Source organism: Gymnogyps californianus, chromosome Z, assembly GCF_018139145.2.
Source record: "Gymnogyps californianus isolate 813 chromosome Z, ASM1813914v2, whole genome shotgun sequence".
Taxonomy (NCBI): domain Eukaryota; kingdom Metazoa; phylum Chordata; class Aves; order Accipitriformes; family Cathartidae; genus Gymnogyps; species Gymnogyps californianus.
The window spans coordinates 16949271-16970801 of record NC_059500.1 but is presented as its reverse complement, the minus strand read 5'-3'; the positions used below and the strand labels follow the sequence as shown (position 1 = coordinate 16970801).

The window sequence follows — 21531 nt, the reverse complement described above, 5'->3', positions numbered from 1 at the left end:
TAAATTTCAGGCTCATTTTTCTGAGCTGTTCCACATACTCAAGATTATACAGTCATTCTTACTACAGCTCCTACAAATATCAGGATTTTTCTCAATATTCTGAAACCTCCTAGGGAAGTTTCTGCTTTGTTATCAGCAGCAGTATTTATTAGATTTTAGTTCTCAGGACAAAATTGGTTTCATGATGTACCTTGCCAAAAGCAGCAACCTTGCTTGGATACAGAAGTTCAGAAAGACCTTGAACCAGGGCTGTGCTATCTGAGGCTATCCAGGCCTCCAATTACCTCCTCTAAATAGGAATGAAAAAAACTTTTCTCTCAATCTCATCCTTAAACATTTTTGCATTCATCCAAGGCCTGTCCTACCTAGTTTTTGCAATTGCTAGAGACAAATCTCCTCGATGAGAAGACTAAACTCAGTTCAAGGCTGTACATGCAAGCTTGTTTGTGATCCAAGAAGGAAAAGGGTGACGTCCATATCAGAACAGAAAGTGGTTGAGAGGCAGCTGATGAATGTGAGAAGCAATTTACAGTTGTTTAGTCTTTGCACCTCATCACAGTTCCTCCAGCATCATGTTTTTTAATTGTCCTCTTCTTTCGAGGCCCTACAGATAAAAATTACTCCTCTATTTAAAAAAAAAAGGCACCTAAATGCATCACCCCAAAAGCTGAGGACTGAGAAGGCAAATGAAGCGTATCAGCATCATGGTACAGATGCTCAACTCCACCACCTCCTACCTCTCTGGAGTGGGAACATATCACTAGCATCCACCAGCTCTCACTGTTACGCCAATCCATAAACGTGACTTCTTTTCAGAGGGAAACAAAGGGCTAAACTGAGGGGGAAGGGGAAGCACCACCATATTTCCTTAATTATCCATCCAAGTGCAGGTCCTGCCTGCATGCCATACAGGCTGCACAGAATCTACAGCCTGAATTGAGTGATTGATCTAGAGCCGCTAGAAGAAAAGCTTTTGTTTCTCATCTACTCTGCTTTGCTGTTAAAGACTGGGGAAAGTATTCACAATGGCAAGCTTAGAAAGCAGAATGGCATACTTATTGAAGTAAACAGACCAAAACATCTAAGGTCTAGATTTGTTCACAGTCCACAAACATATAGAAATTCTGTGAAAACTAGGAGGGAAAAAAAGGAAACCATGGCCTGTTATTTTAACAAGTAAAAAATAATCATTTAAGATTTCCAGACTTCTATTTACTCTGTAGAATGATGAATATGTATTACGATCTCAGTTTCAAATGCAGTCAGACCCCATTTTGATTTTGAACAAACGGCTGCAGAAAAAAAATAGTTTAAACTATTTCCATTGGTTAGGGGAAATTAATTTAAAAGAAATAAAACTAAATCAGTATAGTATCATTTTAATATTATCTATCTTTTGACAAAAGTATTACATTAGCAGGTTTAACAAACCAGCACTTTTATCAGTGATTTTTTGTCTTGCATTGGCAGACAAAATCCTGTAACAAAATTCTTCAAATACATGTATAAAGAAGGAACAAAATAAACAAAGTATTGAATCCTCACAAGGAATCTATACATAGCATTTACACTGAAAAAAAGAGCTCTCCCAAAACGTCCTTAATGGTTAAGAATAAAATCGTAGATGAAATAAAGAGAAGGAAAACCAAGAAAAGAGCAAAGCCTTCCATAGGACAAATTGTAATTAGATAACTGAATCTAATGAAATCTGTGGAATGGATTTACAGAAAAAAATTCGATAACTATCAAGAGACAACACTGGGCAAGAATAGTTTATTTATCCTAACAATTTTCAAGCATAAATGTTAACAACACATCATGTGTAAAAATACACATTAATAAATACCTTATATAGTAATGTGCCTTACTGGATATTCCTAGTGAAGAGACATAGCAGAAACTCTTTAAGAACACACTCTTACTTCTCACATTCCTCTGCAGAGATATTCAGCACCAATGATGTGACATTTCTGAAGCCCTCAGACCTTTTCTACAGCCTTTACTATATATATATTTTTTTAAATACAGTTCCTATGGTTATAGAAAATGATCACAGTTGTTTAGAAAGGTCTGGACTAGACAGCCTAAGGAATTACTGCTATTAACAATGGGAAAGAATGTGCGAGTACGCGCCTATGTGGATAAATACTAAATAAATTACTGAAGGAAACAGATAATAAAACACACACAGCACTTTTTGGGATCAATCTTTGTCTGCAAATCAAAATCATAATTAGCAGCACAGATTATCAGGACTGTTAATTTGTGCTCCCTCTACTGGTTAATTCACTCTATAGCCATAAAAATAATAATAGTCTGTAAAAAATCCCCAGATTGTTGTGTTGCAACCCAACAACCCAAAAAATCTGAAACCAAATTACATCATTAAAGAAAATCCTTACACACAGTCAATATCTTACACATCAGTTCTAAGCATCACCTTAGCTCGTTAAAATGTCAGAATGGAAGCAAAAGGACCTTGCAGTTCAAAAAGATGTTTCTATCATACCAACTTGTTTTGTGTGCCTAGTTCACAGAAATTCCACTTCCCTCAGATTTAGAAATGCAATTAAACATTCCAAATTCTGAATCATTGTACGAAGCTGCTGTTAATTGGATTTTTAATTGAAAGCTCCTTTTTTCTCCTCCTCATACAAAACACTATCAGCAACCAAGCTGCAGAGCAGCCTAGATCACAGGACAACTCGGGTTGGAAGGCAGGGTTTGGCAGCCCACCTGATCCACCCCCCCGCTCACAGCGGGGCTAACTCCACCCTTCAGGCAGGATGCTCAGGGACTTGTTCTGTTGACTCCTGAGTATCTCCAAGGCTGGCAACTCTGCAACCTCTCCAGGTAGCTCATTCCAATACTTAATCACCCCCTTGGTGAAAAACTTTTCATGGCATATGCAAAACGTTTGTTAGATCCAAATCAAGCATAATTCAAAGTCTGAGTATAAGCAAACAGCAAATTTGTAACAAAATCCAGGAAAAAACAGTTTACCAAAAATCATGTGATCTGATCACAATTACTACTAGTCACAAGCAGCATATTTCCTGGGCAATGCAAATGTCACTAGCAGCTTGAATCACCTGAAACAACCAAAGACCACCTTACTTTTGAATTTCGATGGTATAATACCTATGGGACTCTGCATTTCATCTGACACTGACAAAATATACTCTATAAATATTTATACAGTATATAGCAGATCCTCTGACTCTATTTCATGAAGCACAAATAACATTCATATATCCACAGGTTTTCTGATTACCTCTCCTGGAGAGATAATTCAAATATTAATTTTCAATGTCAGCTTCTGGCAAAGAACTATTTAAATGATCTTTAAGTGGAGTGAGTTGTAGTAAACATTAATGTATTAGTACAATTACTTTTACTTAGCAAAAGTGGAAGTAATGGCCAATTTCATTTACCTTCCTCAGTATGTTTTTTTTTAACAGGCTTTAGTTTTGTAGATGAGCAAGACAAACTTCTATTGTTATATACAGATTAGAAATGTAAACACTTAACACTCCCCACAATGACTGACTTCCCAATTGATTCTGAGTATTATCTCAAAAAAGCAAAAAGCCAGCATGACAAAGAGCACTACTGCCCCCTAATGAGCCAGGCCACAAAAGCTCCTCTGTAACAGCGTTTTGTCTTTCCTGAAAAAATTCGTTATTATATCCATGAATTATTAAAAAAAAAGAAAGAAAAAGTTTCATGAGAAATGAAGACAATCACTAAGAACATATACACTAAATTCATGCCAGATTTCTGCACAAGAGGCATACCCATAAGTTTGGGGAGAAAAGAAAGTAGTATCTAGTATCTAGGATTTTCAGATAACGTAATACCTAGTGCACAAAGAGATCATGAAGATGCAAAATACAGCACAAAAATTATGTTCCAACACTTCTGTCAGCATATAAGCAGATATTAGCCAATCTTAAACCTATTCTATACTAGGATGTAATCATTCAGCAAAAAACCCTGTAGTTATCTTCACACCAACCCAGATTTTTAAATTTTAGTGTCTGTAGTGTAAGAGCATCAGCATGTTTTTCTTGTTGCACTGTTTTATCTAAATGCCAGTTACAAGTCTATTCTAGGCTTGTAATAATTGCAAAATAATTCTGATCTTGGTATCTAATTATACCCACAAAAAGAAAGAGAGGAAACAATCAAAAAAATCCACTTGCTGAATTTGGTTTGTAAAGGAAACAGACAAACTTTCTGTGTCATGTGAAAGTGATATTTTTTTCCTCATTTTTTTAAAAAAATTGTTTGCCACAGAATTGAATTTGTATGCAGTGCTGCCCAGTGCAGCTTGGACATAAAATATTGTCTGGTTCCTGTATTTGTATCTCAAAAATACAGATTGCAGTGAAATGCTGGAAAAAATACAACTGCTGCAAGTCCTGGAGAGAAGCACAAACATAAGCTGTGTATTCTCTTTTATTCTACCTTAAATTAGAAATTCCACTCACATTAGTAAAATTACTGTGATTTAAATACAATGCTAAAGCCAAACTGAGTTCTGATTTTTCCCCTTAAATCTTTTATACTGACTTTTTCATAGATAAACATTCGGACAGTCACCTCAGAGGACTCCAATTTCCATTAGCAAGATAAGGTTAAAAGCAATTCATGTGTTTAATTTAAAATATGCTAGCTAACAAAAGATACAGAGTTTATGAATAAAAAATTATGTCCATTAGTGGGTTTTGGTACTGAAACACCACCAGTCACTAAAATCCTTGAACTTAAGACTTTACCTTAAAACCTCGAAATATTGGCTGTCTGTGGGCTCGCATACTATGTCATCATTCATATAAATACATCATTAGCACAGAAAGGTTGCAAGTGATGAGTAATATCTTACATAACTACACACATGGTAGAAGGCTGCAAGCTACTAGGCATTAAAAGTATAAGTACCAATCACATGCTATGTGATAAAAATAAATTATCTACAAAGATATTTTAGAGACCTAAAATAACCATATTCCATGATATTTCTCTATTACTTTACAGCCCAAAGAACTGGTAATACAGCTCTCAGTCTACCCAATATGTATGCTATTACCCCAGTAGTTCACAATTCCAAGTGCTTGCTATAATTTTATGAAATATAAAAACGAAAACACTGGCGAGACTAACAACGATCAAGAGTTCCAACTGATGCCTCAGAACTTTGAACATAAGGCCATCATCACAACTCATTCCAACTCTGCCAGGCATGTATTTCTTACCTTTGAATCTTCATTGCTCACTCCCAGCTCTAGCACAGCTCGAGGGGACTTCAGCTTCGCTTGCATGGACTCTGCCATTTGAAGATTAAGCTGCCATCCAATTGTTTCAAGCTATAAAACACAAATTTAAATTGCAGTCAGATGGTACAGAAGCACTCAGGTCAACTTTCAGTATTGTGAATGGTCTGTGTCAGTGAACACAATGTCAGGCTCTACAGATGTTAAGCATTTTTATACAATGCACATTCTGTAAATTCTCCTGCACTCCAAGACAGATTTGCTTCTCTCTCTCGCCAAATTTATCAGTTCAAACTGCCTGTGACCACCTGAAATAAAGCGACTTCATATGCCTCAGATCTGCTGGAACCAATCCATAAAACACAACTAAGGATCCAAAATAAGGTAGTTTCCCCCTCCTTGTGGAAGTTTATCAGCAGAGTTGCGGATTCAATTTTATTTCATATTTATTTTTCTTTTAGGAAAAAGAAAAAAATTACCAATGGTAAACCAGCTAGAAATGGTAATTTCTTAACCAACAGATCTATTCATGTGCGTTCTACCATATACAGATGTTAATGACAAAAATAATTCTGTGCTGTTTTTTAAATTGTTACTACTGAAAAGCCAAAAACCAGTTAAGCATGTGAACAACAGAAATTTTAACAGAAAGCTACATGAAAATACATTTCAAATTGCTTTTTAATCATTAATCTAAAACGATATTCAAACATTATCAAGCTACACCTCATGCATAAATGAAGCACACAAGAACAGAACTACAAGTCTTTGACAACATAACCTATCTGACCATCTTGAATAAAGAAAAGTAGAAATATGAAGTCTTACCATCTGGCAAGTTAATTTGCATACAAGTTCTTTTTAATCTAGTGTCTCCCCTCTGATAGTAAATATTGTGGCTGACTTGGAAAAGTGAAAGCATGCCACATCTCAGTTAATCTCTTACAGTCCAACAATTCAGCTAAAATCATCAACAGCACAAAGCCATACCAGAGGCACTGTACTGTGAACAGCAGAGAAGCCAATACCTGCCCTGCCTCCTACAGTGACCATAATCTCTAGATTAAAGATAGGAGAGAAAGTGAATGGCAGAAACATCTTCCATGGGTACTGCTCAAAGACAGAACTTCCAAAATTTATTGCAGCTATACCATTTACATGTTAATGTATGTTATATTGCATTTCTTTGTATATTGCATCAATATTATTCCAATTATGTAACAAACACTGAAAGCCATATGACTAAGCATACCGAAAGGAAAATTATGTATCATGACCTATTAACCACCACTGCCAGTCCAAGATGGTTAGGGAGTTTAGCCAAGGCCAAACAAAGGTAACGGAAAGACACAGTCTCAGACTGCCTTTGTGTACAGCTATAGGAACAAGAAAATAGGAAGAACTTCAGCAGGTCAGCCTGCAGACTGTCAGCTGCTCTGCAATAAATGCCCCTATTCAGGCTTCATTCTGTGGTAAAAATAAGGAAGTTTACACATAAATCAAATCGATGAAAGCATGCATACAACACAAACGGACACAGCTAAAATGCTGTAAATCTGGTCTAGCCCATTTTGTGGTAGGCGTAGCTTTAGTAACAGTATGCCCACAGCTTATGAACTAAAGATGCTTTAAAAGACAAGTTTTATGAATTCTAAAATCAGATTAATTTTTAATCATAATTCTCTGTTTTGATTTTCTCTAACCTGATTACATCTTCGTTGATAAAAATAATAGGGCATTGCCCATCCCACCCAAAAGTACAACACAATCCAAAATGGATTCTGTGGATGTGCTGAAGTCAATTACACTAATGGCCAAGTCTGCTAAGGCCCTGTGCTGGCCAGTTATCTGGAATCTTCCAGCAAATTATACTAGAATGACACAGCTGGAAAACATTTTCCTCTCCACAAACTTCAATAAAATTAAGTAAAGAAATTACCTCTGGTTCTCTCAGGAGCATAAAGGTCTTAGCATCTTGCCTTACTCCAGGTATTAGATCAAGAAGTTCAGTCCAGTTAAAGAACCCTATCAAAATTGGTAACGGTCAATAGAGAAGGACGCAAATGCTTGACTTAGGGGCTAGTGGTGGGAGCAGCCCAAAGCAGGCAACAGGAAACAGTACCACCTATTTTGATAAAACACCTAACCACTAAGGTAAAACACAGAGACAGCGAGCAAGCTCTAGAATGCGATGGCTCTTCATACTGCAGTCACTAAGGTTCAAGCCCTGCACTCCTCAATTTAGAAAGGACTTTCTATCAGTTACTTAAACAGTTTATTATAGTAGTATGGAAACCAAGACTTAGACAGGCTAACAGCTTATCCAGGATTATAAAACAATGTCACTAGAGACAAGAACAATATCCTAGGAAGCCTGACTTTTAAGACTTTTCTAAAGCTGTTAAACAGTGTACTGTATGTAGCATGAAAAACAAACCATCAAAAGGAAAGAAATTCAAATTTATGTCGTCTATTTCACTTTTAATACACATCTATCCAGGAATATTGTAGAGGGCTCAGAACAAATACAACATATATGGCAGCACAGTGGCCTGAGTTTATAGCTGAACAGCAGCCATAATTCTTTTTTTATATTGCTCTACCTTAAAATCACTTTGTTTTCCTGTACAATTAATGTGTCTTTTCTGTTTTAAATACAGTTGTATGAGAACAAGTTTTCATTAACAAATAGCATGCTGCCTAAGGCTTCAAAATGGTCTGACTGTTTACTTTCTTGAAAGAAAAACGTAACATGTATTTGGCTATGGTTGTGTTTACTTAGAAGACATTCAACATCCTGAAATATCAATTAACCTCTCGAGAGTGGTGACATGCTTCTGCATGGCATTTGTGTCAAGGCACAGTATTTGGTAGCCATGAAGTGGCACATATTTTAGGGCCAATTTTTTCAAAAATCAAAGGACTACAAAATTCTTTTCACTTCTGATAGAAAACTTGTTATAGAAAACAAAACATTGGGAGAGACTATATGGTGCCAGAACCTGCGATATATTACCTGAAAAGCATTTACTGGGGCGGGGGAAGTATTTCTCCATAACTAGCATGAAAATAAAGCCATGTTTTTACATACAGTAGACCTTTAGCTTCTTTTTACAGTATCTTATCCGCAGTTTAGAAATGTGCACGCTACCTTGTCACTGCAACAATAAACACAATTGAAAAAGTACTATTTAGCACAGTAAGTTCTCACTGGTATCTCTGGCACTTATTTAACCTCAGGGTTACGTTTAGAAAACAAAAAACAGGTGCAAGCTGGGAAACAAGGGAAGGAAAAAACATAGATACTAAATAAAACCAATAGTAAGCACTTATGAAAATGCTTCAGATCTGCTCCATGAACCCTATGGCAAATGATTCAGGGCAACAAAGATAGGAGGAAGCTTTCAACAGCCTCTGTTAACCCTCAGTTCCCATGTCCATTTTGTTCTACTCAGGCTTCTGAAGAGGATACCATGACAGCCAGGACTAACAGGCATGGAAGAACCTATGAACTTCTCCCTTCCAGCGCTCACTCAGTACTAGGTGTAGAAAAGATAAGGTGTACCCCCTACAAACGTAGGGCTTCTCAGCGGCCATCCATGCCTGTCCCAGGGGCAGATCCACGCTAGCTGCCAGTTCCCTAATACAAGGATCTGACCCTTCATCTGTAGATCACTAACACCTTTACAGGTACATAAATACATCATCTCTGGTCTGTCTATGATGAAGTCTATGATCTCCACAATCATTTCCCTCCAGTGTAAAACGTGGGAGCTTCCAACTCATGCCCACTGTCCTGTCCACCAGACTCCTTGTCATGCTAAAGCGTAGAGCGTAGTATTTTACATATTAGGACAAGATCATCAGCAATCTAACATAACTATGGTAAAACGTTTGGGTGAAAGTCACCCTCTGCAAAAAGCCCATGTGCACTAAATGTCAAGTCAGCCTTCACAGCTTATCTCATATAAACTTTGAACAAGATCTCCAACCAAATAAAGGATTTCACATAGCCAAAATTAACATCCACAGAATCCACCATTTCCCTCATCACTTACAGCCCATTATGTTTTTACATACTATTGTTTCTTTCTCGCATATTTTCACCACAGTCCCTTACTTTCACTTTTGACTGCCCATAAACATTACTACAAATTAAACCAAAACTGAGAAGAAATTCAGGAAATCAGATAAACATGACAAGTTTCTATATTAGTTCTCAAAAAATCAAAATACTTCTCCTTTCTCAACTAAAGATATTAATCTTATACTCTTTAATGAGAAATCAAATAACTGTTCTTTGGCAAAGAAATTCAGGCTAAAAATGTCAAGGAGAAAACAATCATCTTAGCTATACAAGAACCAGTCTATCAGACTCGAAGGACTACGACTTTGAGAGTGAAGGCAGACTGGATGTCCAGAACAGGCATGCTGTAGGGCTCCAACCCGAGGATCAACAACAGAGCCAAAGTGACTGAGAAACTCACACTGAAAAAAATTTTGGCAAGGACCTTAATTTGAGAAAAGAAAGTAAGTGGGAATAGTGTGAAAAAAGGGAAAACTAAAAGTGGAAACAGAATTTCAGAAAATATGTAAGCACCTAAAATGTCTTCCCTAGTACTTCCAACTTCAGCCATTCAAAACTTCTGGAGCAGGGTCCAGTATTTTTAAGCAAGGAGAGTGGAAAAAGGGGTTTAAATGCTCAGCCAGTACCAGAGCAGGGAAAGGGGAAATTTTTTTATTTTGGACTCAAGTGATATACTGAGATCACATCTCCTGTCTGTCTCTACACCTATGAAGACTGGAAGCTTGTTTTAATTTTAAATGGAAAACTGGAATTTTCATATAAATTACTCGCTTCTAGAAGGTGAAGCTTTCAGAAGGTCATCTCATATCATAGCGAATCATTACAGGAACTACAGAAAATCAGTATTACTGCCCTCAGAGCTCACTGATGTGGCACAAACAGCTTACTTCTTATCACAAGGCAAGCAGGATACCATAATACCATGGAAATCACTATTCCTCCTCCATGGGTAATCCATGATTTGGCATCTACTTGTCCCTTAGAAAGTGCTGTAAGCATTGACCTCAGAGAAAGTAGGAGTAACAATGAGTAAACAAAGCATTGAACCTGGAAGAATTACAGTATGGAAATACTGCTTGGACACATAAAATCAACATGACTGAGGTTTTTATAACTGCCAGACGTTTAGACAGTTATGAAACAGCCGATCACTTTACAGCTCAAATTTAATGTATTATGAAGATCTAATTATTTCATTCAGATTCTTGCACTCTATTCTCTTGGCAAGATTTGCTGCTTTCAGAACACCTAGCTTTCCCTAAATAGAATAAAATATTATGTACTTCACTTCTGTGTAATACTAAAACATAAAATCATAGCCTCCAGTTAATGAGAGAATAATTATATTCAGAACACATACATGATTCAGAACATGTCAGAAAATGCAATTAATCTGCATTATAGGTTAAATATGATTTAACAAGCCACTATAGATAAACTGGCTACAGGAAAGATTATGAAGATCTTGGCATATCCATTATTAGCCTCTCAGACAAACAAATGACTGTATGCATTTCTACAGGGAGAGAGAGAAATGCTGATTAGCATTTAGTAAAGAGCAAGAAAAAGAATTCTCAAAATTAGAGTTTCATCTTAAAGTCTAAAAAGTGACAAAAACAGACTTCTGGGCTGAACTTGTAACAAGTCTGATGTGCAGAGAATGCAGAAGCAATTCTAAATTAGTAGCAGTGTTCTGTACTTTTATGCTTATAGGGGGAAAAAGCTTATGAAAGCCCTGGATGGGAAAGGAACACATAGCATAAGCAAACTAGCATATGCAATTTGTGAAGTCTACTGCTACTATTACAACAAATGTTTTCAGTATTGCCAAAAGGTAATTGGTAAAAAAAAGTGGTAACATTACCACTACATTTGGTAATGTTTGAAAATCAACTATAAAATAATACAATTTTTCAATTGTATTATTTCAGTTGGGTATTTCTCCCATTGTTAATGGGTTATGGTTTAGTTTGTCTCTTTGGACTTTTTAAAAGCAACAAAACTCCCCAACAACATGTGCCTTTTTGGAAAGCAAAAGGTTTTCGTTACGCTGAAGTTGCTAAGGGGCTGTTGAAGCCTTCCCACATGAGTGATGAGAATTTTAAAGCAAACTGAGCTTGTGGCGCATAGTCAGAATTAAAAGCCAGTAAGAGTAACCTTTAGAATAACTAGGTCACATGTGAATATTGAGAAGAAGCACATGTACTAAGGAAATTGTGGTATGATACTAAATCTTATTCATCTAGTTCATAATGCACGTATCAGTTCAGTCAAACTGGCCTCTAGTGACATTACTAACTTGAGCACAGCTGAAAATAAATCTTAACATCCCTTCTGAAAATTCAAATCTTGGCACAAAACTGAGTGCTTCTAATAGTACTACCTTTTGCGGTATCAGTGGTGCTGAAGGACTTGATTAATATGGACATCCCTGTTCATGGTTGCCAGCAGCTTCCTATGGCACAGAATGCTGGTTTAGACTTGCATACCTGAGAACTAACATCCAAGTCTCCTGACTGAGTCAATACTCAAAGAGCCACTTCTGGGTAGTTTAAGTGCATCTATAGCTACTTTCCTTCACAGGCAGTCTGATTAATTTGAGAACAGGCTGAAGCAGTATAATTGACTTCATTTTTGTGAGGTTTTTAGAAACTGTGTAATAAAAATAGAATGGCAAAAAGAACTTCTTACTGACTCATTCTTTACAGGTACCACAGGAAATAGTCTTCTGTTAGGCAGAAGTCTAACAAACTATTTCAGATAAAGTAGGACGATTACAGTAATACAGAAATTAGTTTCAGGCTCCACTGGTATATAGGCCCACCCATTTGATTTTCAAATACTTTAATCCTTATTTTGAGAGGCCATTCAGTTCAAAATGATCTGGTGTTTGTGATAACTTAAATGTTACTGCACATGAGATTATGCCTTTCATATCCTGAGAAAAAAATCTACATGCTTGTTCCTATAAAGCTTTTTCTGTAAAAAACCGAAACAATATGCAAGTGTAATGGCACTATTTTTCAGAGTTACACTCTCCTCATCTATTTCTACCAAATGTGGTATATCTGCAAGAGCACTGCACTCAGCTTCACTACATCAATGCTGGAGTGCCCACTTAGTTAAAAGGCTACTTTAATTCACAGTCGAAAGTAAATATTGATAACTTAAGATTCCAAAGTCTAAACTTCTACTATTATAGTGTTAAGAGTAAGTAACTAACATTATAGGAGAGTACTTAACAGGGGGAGGAAAACCCAGCCTTCAGTTCATTCTTGAGGAAGTAGATTTATGACAGCTGGAGAAATAAGGTTCAAGAACTACCTTCGAATAGCACCAGTGTGAGTAAAAACTGCTAGGTACTTTAAAGATGGAGCCTGACAAATTCAGAAAGTGCACGATATGATGTGGCTGTTTGCAGTAATGTGGAAAATGAACAACTCGATGTCTCTGCCCACATGTACCTTAGAAAGGAACCTAACCTGCCCTCAAGGGCAACAATTACAGAAAGAGAAAAATTAAATCCTGGTTTAACAAATGAAATCAGAATTTTGTCTTTTTAACTCCGATACTAACTCATTCATTTCAGCTATTTTTCCCTCTAATTTGAGAGAAATAGTCCAACTTTAAAGATGAAAACATTTCCTGGAACAATCTGAAAGACCTGTTTATGTAATTTAAGACGTCCACAGTATTACTCTCATTGAAGCCGTTATGAACAGTGACGTGAGAGATAGTGGGATATGAAAGACATCTTCAGCAAATCTTTTTCTCATATTATTACAATAGTATATATCACACTGACACAAAACATTTAAGAATATTTTCCAACTAACAAAATACATTGAGGAAATAAATAATCCGTAACATAAGAATTTTTCTGGCACAGATCTTTCACTTACAATACACGTACTTCAGTTGTTCTAACCAAATAATCTAGAGGAAAATGAGTATGGCTATCCTTTCACTCGGTTTAATTCTTGAAAGAGTAACTCCCGTAGTTCCTCCCCTGAAGACCAAGTACTCCTCATTTCACTGTAGAAAAAGAAAGTCAGAATACTCACATTTTAAAAGTTTGGGGGTCCCCTCCCCTCATCTTTCAATAATCAGACAAAATTTACTGTCATAGTTACACAAATGAATACCTTTCATTTAAAGAAATTACTGCAACACTTATATATGGTTTGAATAAATTAACTATCAGTTTTGTATGGACGGGAGAGGACTAAAGGTGTATTACATGTTAAGAAAAGCATTGGCCTACAATGCACTACTCTAACTTCAGACCTGCGTAATCACACCAACATAAAACTACAGCAAACCATTATGTCTGCTCTCTAAAATTTACAGCCTAAGATGCCAATTCCGCTCTTCATCAGCACACTCAGCATTGCAGAATCAAAACTCCAAATTAGATATGAAAATGTCAATTTTACCTGCTGTAATGATGAAAATTATTTAGGTAAGAGGCCAACAGCAGGATGACAAAACATGTCTGACTGAACTCCTTCAAAAACTCTCCCTGTCTGATTAAGAAAAGAATGTTAGTGCAGAGGAGACACCAGCAGGATGAAGCCAAAAGTGTACTCAACATAGCAAACAAATATTAAAACAGAAAAAAGGTGCACTTTTTTAAGAGGAAGGCAATGAGCGACAGGCACAATTTGCCAATCATCACAGGTAGGGTCTTCATCACAGAAATATTCTGTAATCAGGAAGAGAGTGTTTCCTTTAAGATAAGCCCCAGATCAAACATCAGTTTCCTACTGATGGGAAACTCTAGCACTGGGGGCAGGGGAGATGACTACATAAACACACTGATTTCTATTCTCTATTGTTGCTACTGACTTCAGTTGTATTGAGGTGGCATGAATATCTTTGAAGGAAGTTCTGAATGTTGCAGCTTCTTGTCAGCAGGCCTCACTGTAACGACTGCTCCATGGGCAAGGAGGTCTGCAGTGAAACAGCTGGATTTTTACATTGGTTGCATAAAGTTTCTGACTACTGTCCTCTACCACATTTTGAATAGCAATGGAAAAACCTGACGGTATATAATATTTCAGAATCTGTCCCCCTACTGTACAAACATATTCAACTTCAATACAATTCAGTATCCCCATTTTACAAATGGATTACTGAGGCATTTTGTGCTTTCAGTGAAAATTACTCTTCAATGGCAGATTTAAAATCTGTAAGACTCAATTTTTATCCAGAGATATGAGTCACAAATTGAATGACCAGCATCTTCCGCTGATGGTACTAGGCAAATCTTCAAATTAAACCCAAGACTCGGAGCAGGTGCCACAAAAATGGTATGTAACTACCAATAAAACCTTATGTACATCCACTCATCCGTAAAACAAAGTCAGGATAATAGGGTGGTTTTTTTAAAAAGCATGGAAGTCTGTAACTAAAGACAGTCATAACACATATGCACAGCCAAGTTAAGCAGAGGTTGCACAGTCAACTACAGTGCCTCTTACTAAATTTTAAGACCGGACTTTGCAACCTTAATGATAGTTTTGCAATGTATCTTAGTCATGTAGTCATAAGAAAATAAGAATCACTGGATGGATCTTGTCTATCATATCACAATACTAGAATGCAATCTCTAATCAGATTCTGCCTTAATTTCGCAGATACTGCAAGACCATCAGCAAACAGACAAACAAAACAAAAACGAAATCAGCAACTATGTTTTTCACCAGTAGACAAGAATAATCTTCTAGGCTCTGAAGCAGTACCACATGCTATGATAGTCTCTAACTAGAAATAGTGGTAGTTGTAACATAAGGGCAAGGAAAGAGTTGGATTGGGTCAGGCAGACAGACAGTGAATTTACAGAATCCTGTAAAAAGATTGTCCAAATAAAACACAATTCCCAAAGGAAAAAATTCTGAAAGTTTAAAAAACAAAGAGAAACTATTTATGTGGCTTGGTATCTTAGCCTCAAAAGAAGGCACTGTAAGACCAACTGAGTGAAGATAAGTTGGGCCAAAGACCCAGTCAAACGGTTAAACCGAGTGGGCTAGAGAGGCACTGAAGGCCACAGGCCATGCATTATGTTTGCTGTGCAACTCTCGGATCCCTCACCACAACTTTCCCTAATGGTATCAGTAACTTTAGGAGGCAGGAAAACAGAGGAGCACTCAGTGTTTTAACTTTGCAAACTGGGAGTTTCAGCTTGTAATTAACGCTAGAAAAAGCAGGAGGAGCAAGCCAAAAAGCCAGTACCTCAGTTACCTCTCAGAGAGGATTTGAATATTAAGAGCATATTAAAAATAGGAAAAGGGACTGAGACTTAACTCTAAAAGGAAAATCTGCACAAATATTTATCTAAAGTCATCTTATTTGGTTAATATGTAAGATGAACTAGATTCTTCATCCAAGATTGGCTCTCTCCTGGAGGGTTAATTTCCTCTGACTTCCCATTTTTGTCTGCAAGGATAAAGTCCTATTTCTCTTCAGCAAACCTTACTTAGCACATATGCCAGGAAAAGTGATATTTTCAGACTTCTTCATTCAATATTCAAACCAATACCCCTCACATCTTTAATCTTTGAATTTAAAAAAGGAAACGACACATACCAAAAAGTACCAGTGTACTTCAAAAGGGAGGAAACAAAAGAAATAATATGACATGAAATTGGTAGAGCAAGACTAGTGCTAAGAAGCAACAACTTCAAAAGACTCTTTCCTAATTGAAGTTACTGCAGGTTTTCATCTTTACGTGTATTTTAACTGATAAGCAGCTAGCTTGAAAGCAAACAGAAAGGGACTGCATGACAAACATTAGAATCAGCATTCAAGTTTCCAAAACCCTAGTATTTAGGGATTCACTTTGTGCAAAAGGTAAAGGTGGTGTTGTGCTCTGTCTCTCTCTGGGAAATTTGCGGGCACAGAGTTGCAGTAAAAATATGCACCACTCTACGAGCACTTACATGGAAACGTCATAGCTGACTGGCTCTTTTATCTAGCAGAAGAATATATAGCAAGATCCAACGGTGGGAAGATAAAGTTAGACAGATTTTAATTAGAGATAAGGCACACATTTTTATTAACCATAAAAAATACCCGAGAAATTACCTGTCATTTTAAGCCTTGAAATCACAGCCAGCCCCCTGTTTCAAAAGCTCTTTTACATACTGCAGAAAAATTATGGGTTGTATTGCACAGGAAGTTAAACAAAATAAGCACGGTACTCTTTTATAACCTTAAAAGATGCTATTTTGCATGTAGGAACAGAACAAATGTTTCAGATGTTTTTAAACATTCTCAAAATGTACCTTCTTCCAACCTTTATCATTTACACTTTCTTGGTAGAAGACAGAAGAGAGTAAGAAGGATAGGAAGAAACTAATTTAAAAAATCCTCAGAAGTAGTACCTAAAAATTGTAAACAATTAAAATACCTACTAACAATGGTGGGCTAGTGGAAGATTAAACAGACTCAGTTGTGCTGTAGCTGGCTATTAAAATAAATCTCAGTAGGTATAAAACTGTGTCTTTACTACATCTTTCATCATTTGCATTCTCTTTGCCATTGTCTGTGATAGCGTCATATAATGCAAGTTGGTTCACAATTCATTGTGACAACGCCTGTAGGTATGACACGGTCTTTGTGATCTCTGTTTGTCACTGTAAGGATGACTAGCGGATCAGACACTAAAAAGAAACTGAAAGATTCTTTCTTTTTGAGCTGTATTCTTCCTTATTTTGCATTTCTTCCGATATCAGAAAGAATTTTTCCCCCACGATACACACACATAGCACGCCAATTCTCTTCTTGTTTGCCATAACCACCATAGGATGCGTGTGTTTCAGAGTATTTTTGTAGATTTGCCAGTGCTTAGCAGAGGGAATTTAGCATATTCACGTTACATATACACCCCTTAGCAAGAAGGCTAGTTTCTGAGAAAACTACTTTCAGAGTTTTTCCCATATGGCTTCAAAACAGCGAGTCAAGATACAGAATTGACAGCTCTGTCAAGAATTTTAGGTATGTAATTTCACTAGTTGCATTCCCACGCATCATTATATTAAGTAATGCTGTCTGAAGGCTATAAAAAACTTCTCCTGCTTGGCAACATAGGACTCTTATCTTTTTTATTATATATATTTTAATGATACCCTGAACTGCTTTCCAAAACAAGAAATCTATGAGCCATTTAGCTTGACCTGCCTTTAAAACAGATAGATTTATAGAGTACCAAAAAACATACAGAGAACATAATATAGTGGGAGGGGGAAAAAAGCAACAGAATTGACGAAAAATTGCCATGACAATCCAGAGTGAACCCTACTAAAAAGCTAGCTCTTCTCTGCAGAGAGGAAAAAATACATTTTAATCTGATCAATGTGTCCTGATTTCTAGACTGATATATTACCAAGCCAAGACTTAAAAACTGGATCAGACTGATATCAGACTATTATCACTGGCCTATCATTCTAGAGGCCAAATTAGAACACATTCGAAGAAAAAACTGATACATATACCATCATTCTAATTGACTAGGATTGTATTATACAGCAGAAATAATAGAACAAAAGGACTGCCATACAAGTAAAGACTCAAAGAACCAATTAATGCAACAGGAGAATATACATAACTAATAACCCTGTGCAGCTGAAGACTACCTATAGTTCAGTAAAGAAAAATGAAAAGATGACGTGAGAAAATAAACACTATTAAACAGTAGAGCTTTAGTTTAACTCTATAGTTTTTATTCATTTCTCGAGACAATAACATCCTATCAACTAAGCAGTCTCCGCCAAAAAAATTTCAAAGACCTATGTTCAAAAAAGAACGTTTTTTCTCTAACAATTAGAAGTAGTGTTCAATATGCCACAGAAAACTTCACCTAATCAGTATTCTGGGAAACACTTGTTCTGTTGCTCTAACAAACTCAATTTGGCTTGTCACCCTAATGAAGCTATCAGCCAGCGCATTACCACCTACATCTCTTGCATAGAAGTGACTGCCCCAGAACCCAGAATACTAGTTTTTACCAAGTTATAGTTTGCAGGCAAGAAGAGAATCTGGTTTAAGAGAAATAACATGTCAATATGTCCTTGTTTTGGCTGGGATAGAGTTAATTTTCTTCTTAGTAGCTGGTACAGTGCTGTGGTTTGGATTTAGTGTGAGAATGATGTTGATAACACGCTGATGGTTTAGTTGATGCTAAGTAGCGCTTATCTTAAGCCAAGGATTTTTCAGTTTCCCATGCTCTGCCAGCAAGCAGGTGTGCAAGAAGCTGGGAGGGAGCAGAGCCGGGGCAGTTGACCTGAACTAGCCAAAGGGATATTCCATACCACAGAACATCAGGCTCAGAATATAAACTGGGGGGAGCTGGCCAGGAGGGGCAGATTGCTGCTCAGGCATCAGTCAGCGGGTGGTGAGCAATTGCATTGTGCATCACTTGTCTTTCCTTGGGTTTTATTTCTCTCTTTTTTTTGTTATATTCCTTTTCATTACCTTCTTTATTATATTTTTATTATTTTTAGTTAGTAGTATATTTTATTTTACTTTAGTTATTAAACTCTTATCTCAATCCACGAGTTTTACTTTTTTTTTTCCCCCAATCCTCCTGCCCATCCCACTGGGAGCGGGGAGGAGTGAGCGAGCGGCTGCGTGGTGCTGAGTTGCTGGCTGGGGTTAAACCATGACACAATACAAGCAAAATATCTGTACAAAATTACTTCTCATAATAACTAGTGGTCTGGAGTCCAAATCTGAGCACTGCTGCAAGCCAAAAGATGCAGTGGCCTGCTCTCTCAAAAATGGTGATGAACCAAATTAATTAGTAATATTATGAAATAATAATCCTGGAGAGTTGGCTACCCACTAGTTTTGGCCATAAGTTAATCAATCCTCAGTTCTTCCTTCAATTTGCCCAAGGGTTCCAACGTTTGAGCAATGTGCAAATCATACCTCTAAATAAAAAAAAAAGAAACTTGTCAACCATTTTATCTTGTCTTAAAACAGAAATGAAAGATTAGTGCCTGGTCCTTCTTGTGTACGCTACAGAAAACAGACTTAGTGGCAGCATTTCAGTAGTTCCAAAATACACAACTTCTAAGTACCAGATGCCAGGAGAGACTCAGAATTATTTTACCACTTGGATTTTAATAAAACACTTTAAAATGAAGACAAGATTCCAATTAGATCTTTCTTAGTTACACTGCAAACTCTATCTTGTATACAGTTTACCTGAACATCCTCTCATGCTGGAACAGAACTATCAGGATCTCAGTAATACTAATCATGACCCTGATCCTGCACTTGGATCCAGATGAGCAATCCCATGCATACACCCACTAAAGTCGTTATAAAGAAAATTCAGAATTGGTAAGTGTACAGAAAAGCACATGGCAAGCGAAAACACAAAATATTCACATGAATATAAATTAAAGTGAACATTTCACACATGAATTCTAAATTAATATGTAGTCCTGCACATCACCTGAACAGGTCAGTAAAAGCCCCTACCAAATACACAGTGACAATCAAAAAGCCCATATATATTTTTAAAAGAGTAAGAAAAAAATCTGTATTCATAGAATCATATAATGGTTTGGGTTGGAAGGGCCCTTTAAAGATCACCTACTCCAACCCCTCTGCTGTGGGCAGGGACATCTGTCACTACATTGCATTGCTCAAAGCCCCGTCCAACCTGACTTTGAACACTTCCAAGGATGGGGCATCTACAACTTCTCTGGGCAACCTGTTCCAGTGTCTCACCACCCTCACTGTAAAAAATTTCTTCCTTACATCCAACCTAAACCTATCCTCCTTCAGTTTAAAACCGTTGCCCCTTCTCCTGCCACTACAGGCCCTGGTAAAAAGTCTCTCTCCATCTTTCTTATAAGCCCCCTTTAAGTACTGAAAGGCCGCACTAAGGTCTCCCCACAGCCTTGTCTCCTCCAGGCTGAACAACCCCGACTCTCTCAGCCTTTCTTCATAGGAGAGGTGTTCCAGCCCTTGCATCATTTTCATGGCCCTCCTCTGGACCTGCTCTAACAGGTCGATGTCTTTCTTATGCTGGGGACCCCAGAGCTGGACGCAGTACTCCAGGTGGGGTCTGACCAGAGCGGAGCAGAGGGGGAGAATCACCTCCCTTGACCTGCTGACCACTCTTCTTTGTATAGAATCCAGGATACGATTGGCTTTCTGGGCTGTGAGTGCGCATTGCCAGCTCATGTCCAGTTTTTCATCCACCGATATCCCCAAGGCCTTCTCTGCAGGGCTGCTCTCAATCCCTTCATCCCCCAGCCTGTGTTGATGCTCAGGGGATTGCCCTGAGCCAGGAGCAGGACCTTGCACTTGGCCTTGTTGAGCCTCATGAGGTTCGCATGGGCCCACTTCTTGAACCTGTCCAGGTCCCTCTGGATGGCATCCCTTCCCTCAAGCATACCAGCTACACCACTCAATTTGGTGTCACCCACAAACTTGCTGAGGGTGCTCTCACTACCACTACGTCATTGATGAAGACATTAAATAGCGTTGGTCCCAGTCCAGACCCCTGAGGGAGACCTTTATTATAAAGCCACCACATAAAGTATTAATATTCCAGGCAAGCCCCTATCATACTTTACTCACATTAGTTTCTTCCAAAATATAGCAGAAATATGTCAGAGACAGATAACATGAAGGATGACAAACAGGAAACTTCCATGGAATGAGAGTGAGAAATCACAGACTATGTATAGCTTAAAATAAAAACAAGAAAGACCACACTCTTCTTTACTATTTCTCATAATAAAAAAGGGGATATACGTTAAAATCAAAAGATAATGGATATACTGTTTTTAAAAACCATCAGTACATACCACTTTTCCCTCAAGTGGTAGAAAATCAGAAATCAGGCAAGTACACAGACTGACACCTCCAGGTTCATTAAGCAGGATACTTCACAAGTGATAAAACAATCATCTTTGAGGGTATAAGACAGCTTTGAAGTCATGAGGTGAGGCAGAAGTTTTCATCAACAAGGTTAACTAGAGGATTCCACCCCTATGCTTCCATCCAAGGTGCCAAAGACAGGACACACAACGACCAGATTTTCTGATCCAGTACAGTAACTCCTACATTTCTGGAATCTGAATCACTAACAAAACTACAAGGTACACTTGACAAAAAAAAGCATCATTATGAATGCAACTTGAACCA

General features: G+C 37.4%; 1 protein-coding gene across 1 annotated transcript in view; it reads right to left on the bottom strand.

The window, feature by feature from the left end:
• COMMD10 (COMM domain containing 10) overlaps positions 1-21531 on the bottom strand; it is a 112475-nt gene that overhangs the window by 82078 nt on the left and 8866 nt on the right. The window contains exon 5 of the mRNA XM_050912980.1: positions 5259-5369. Coding sequence (XP_050768937.1) covers positions 5259-5369 — 111 coding nt within the window. The remainder of the gene's footprint in view (positions 1-5258; positions 5370-21531) is intronic.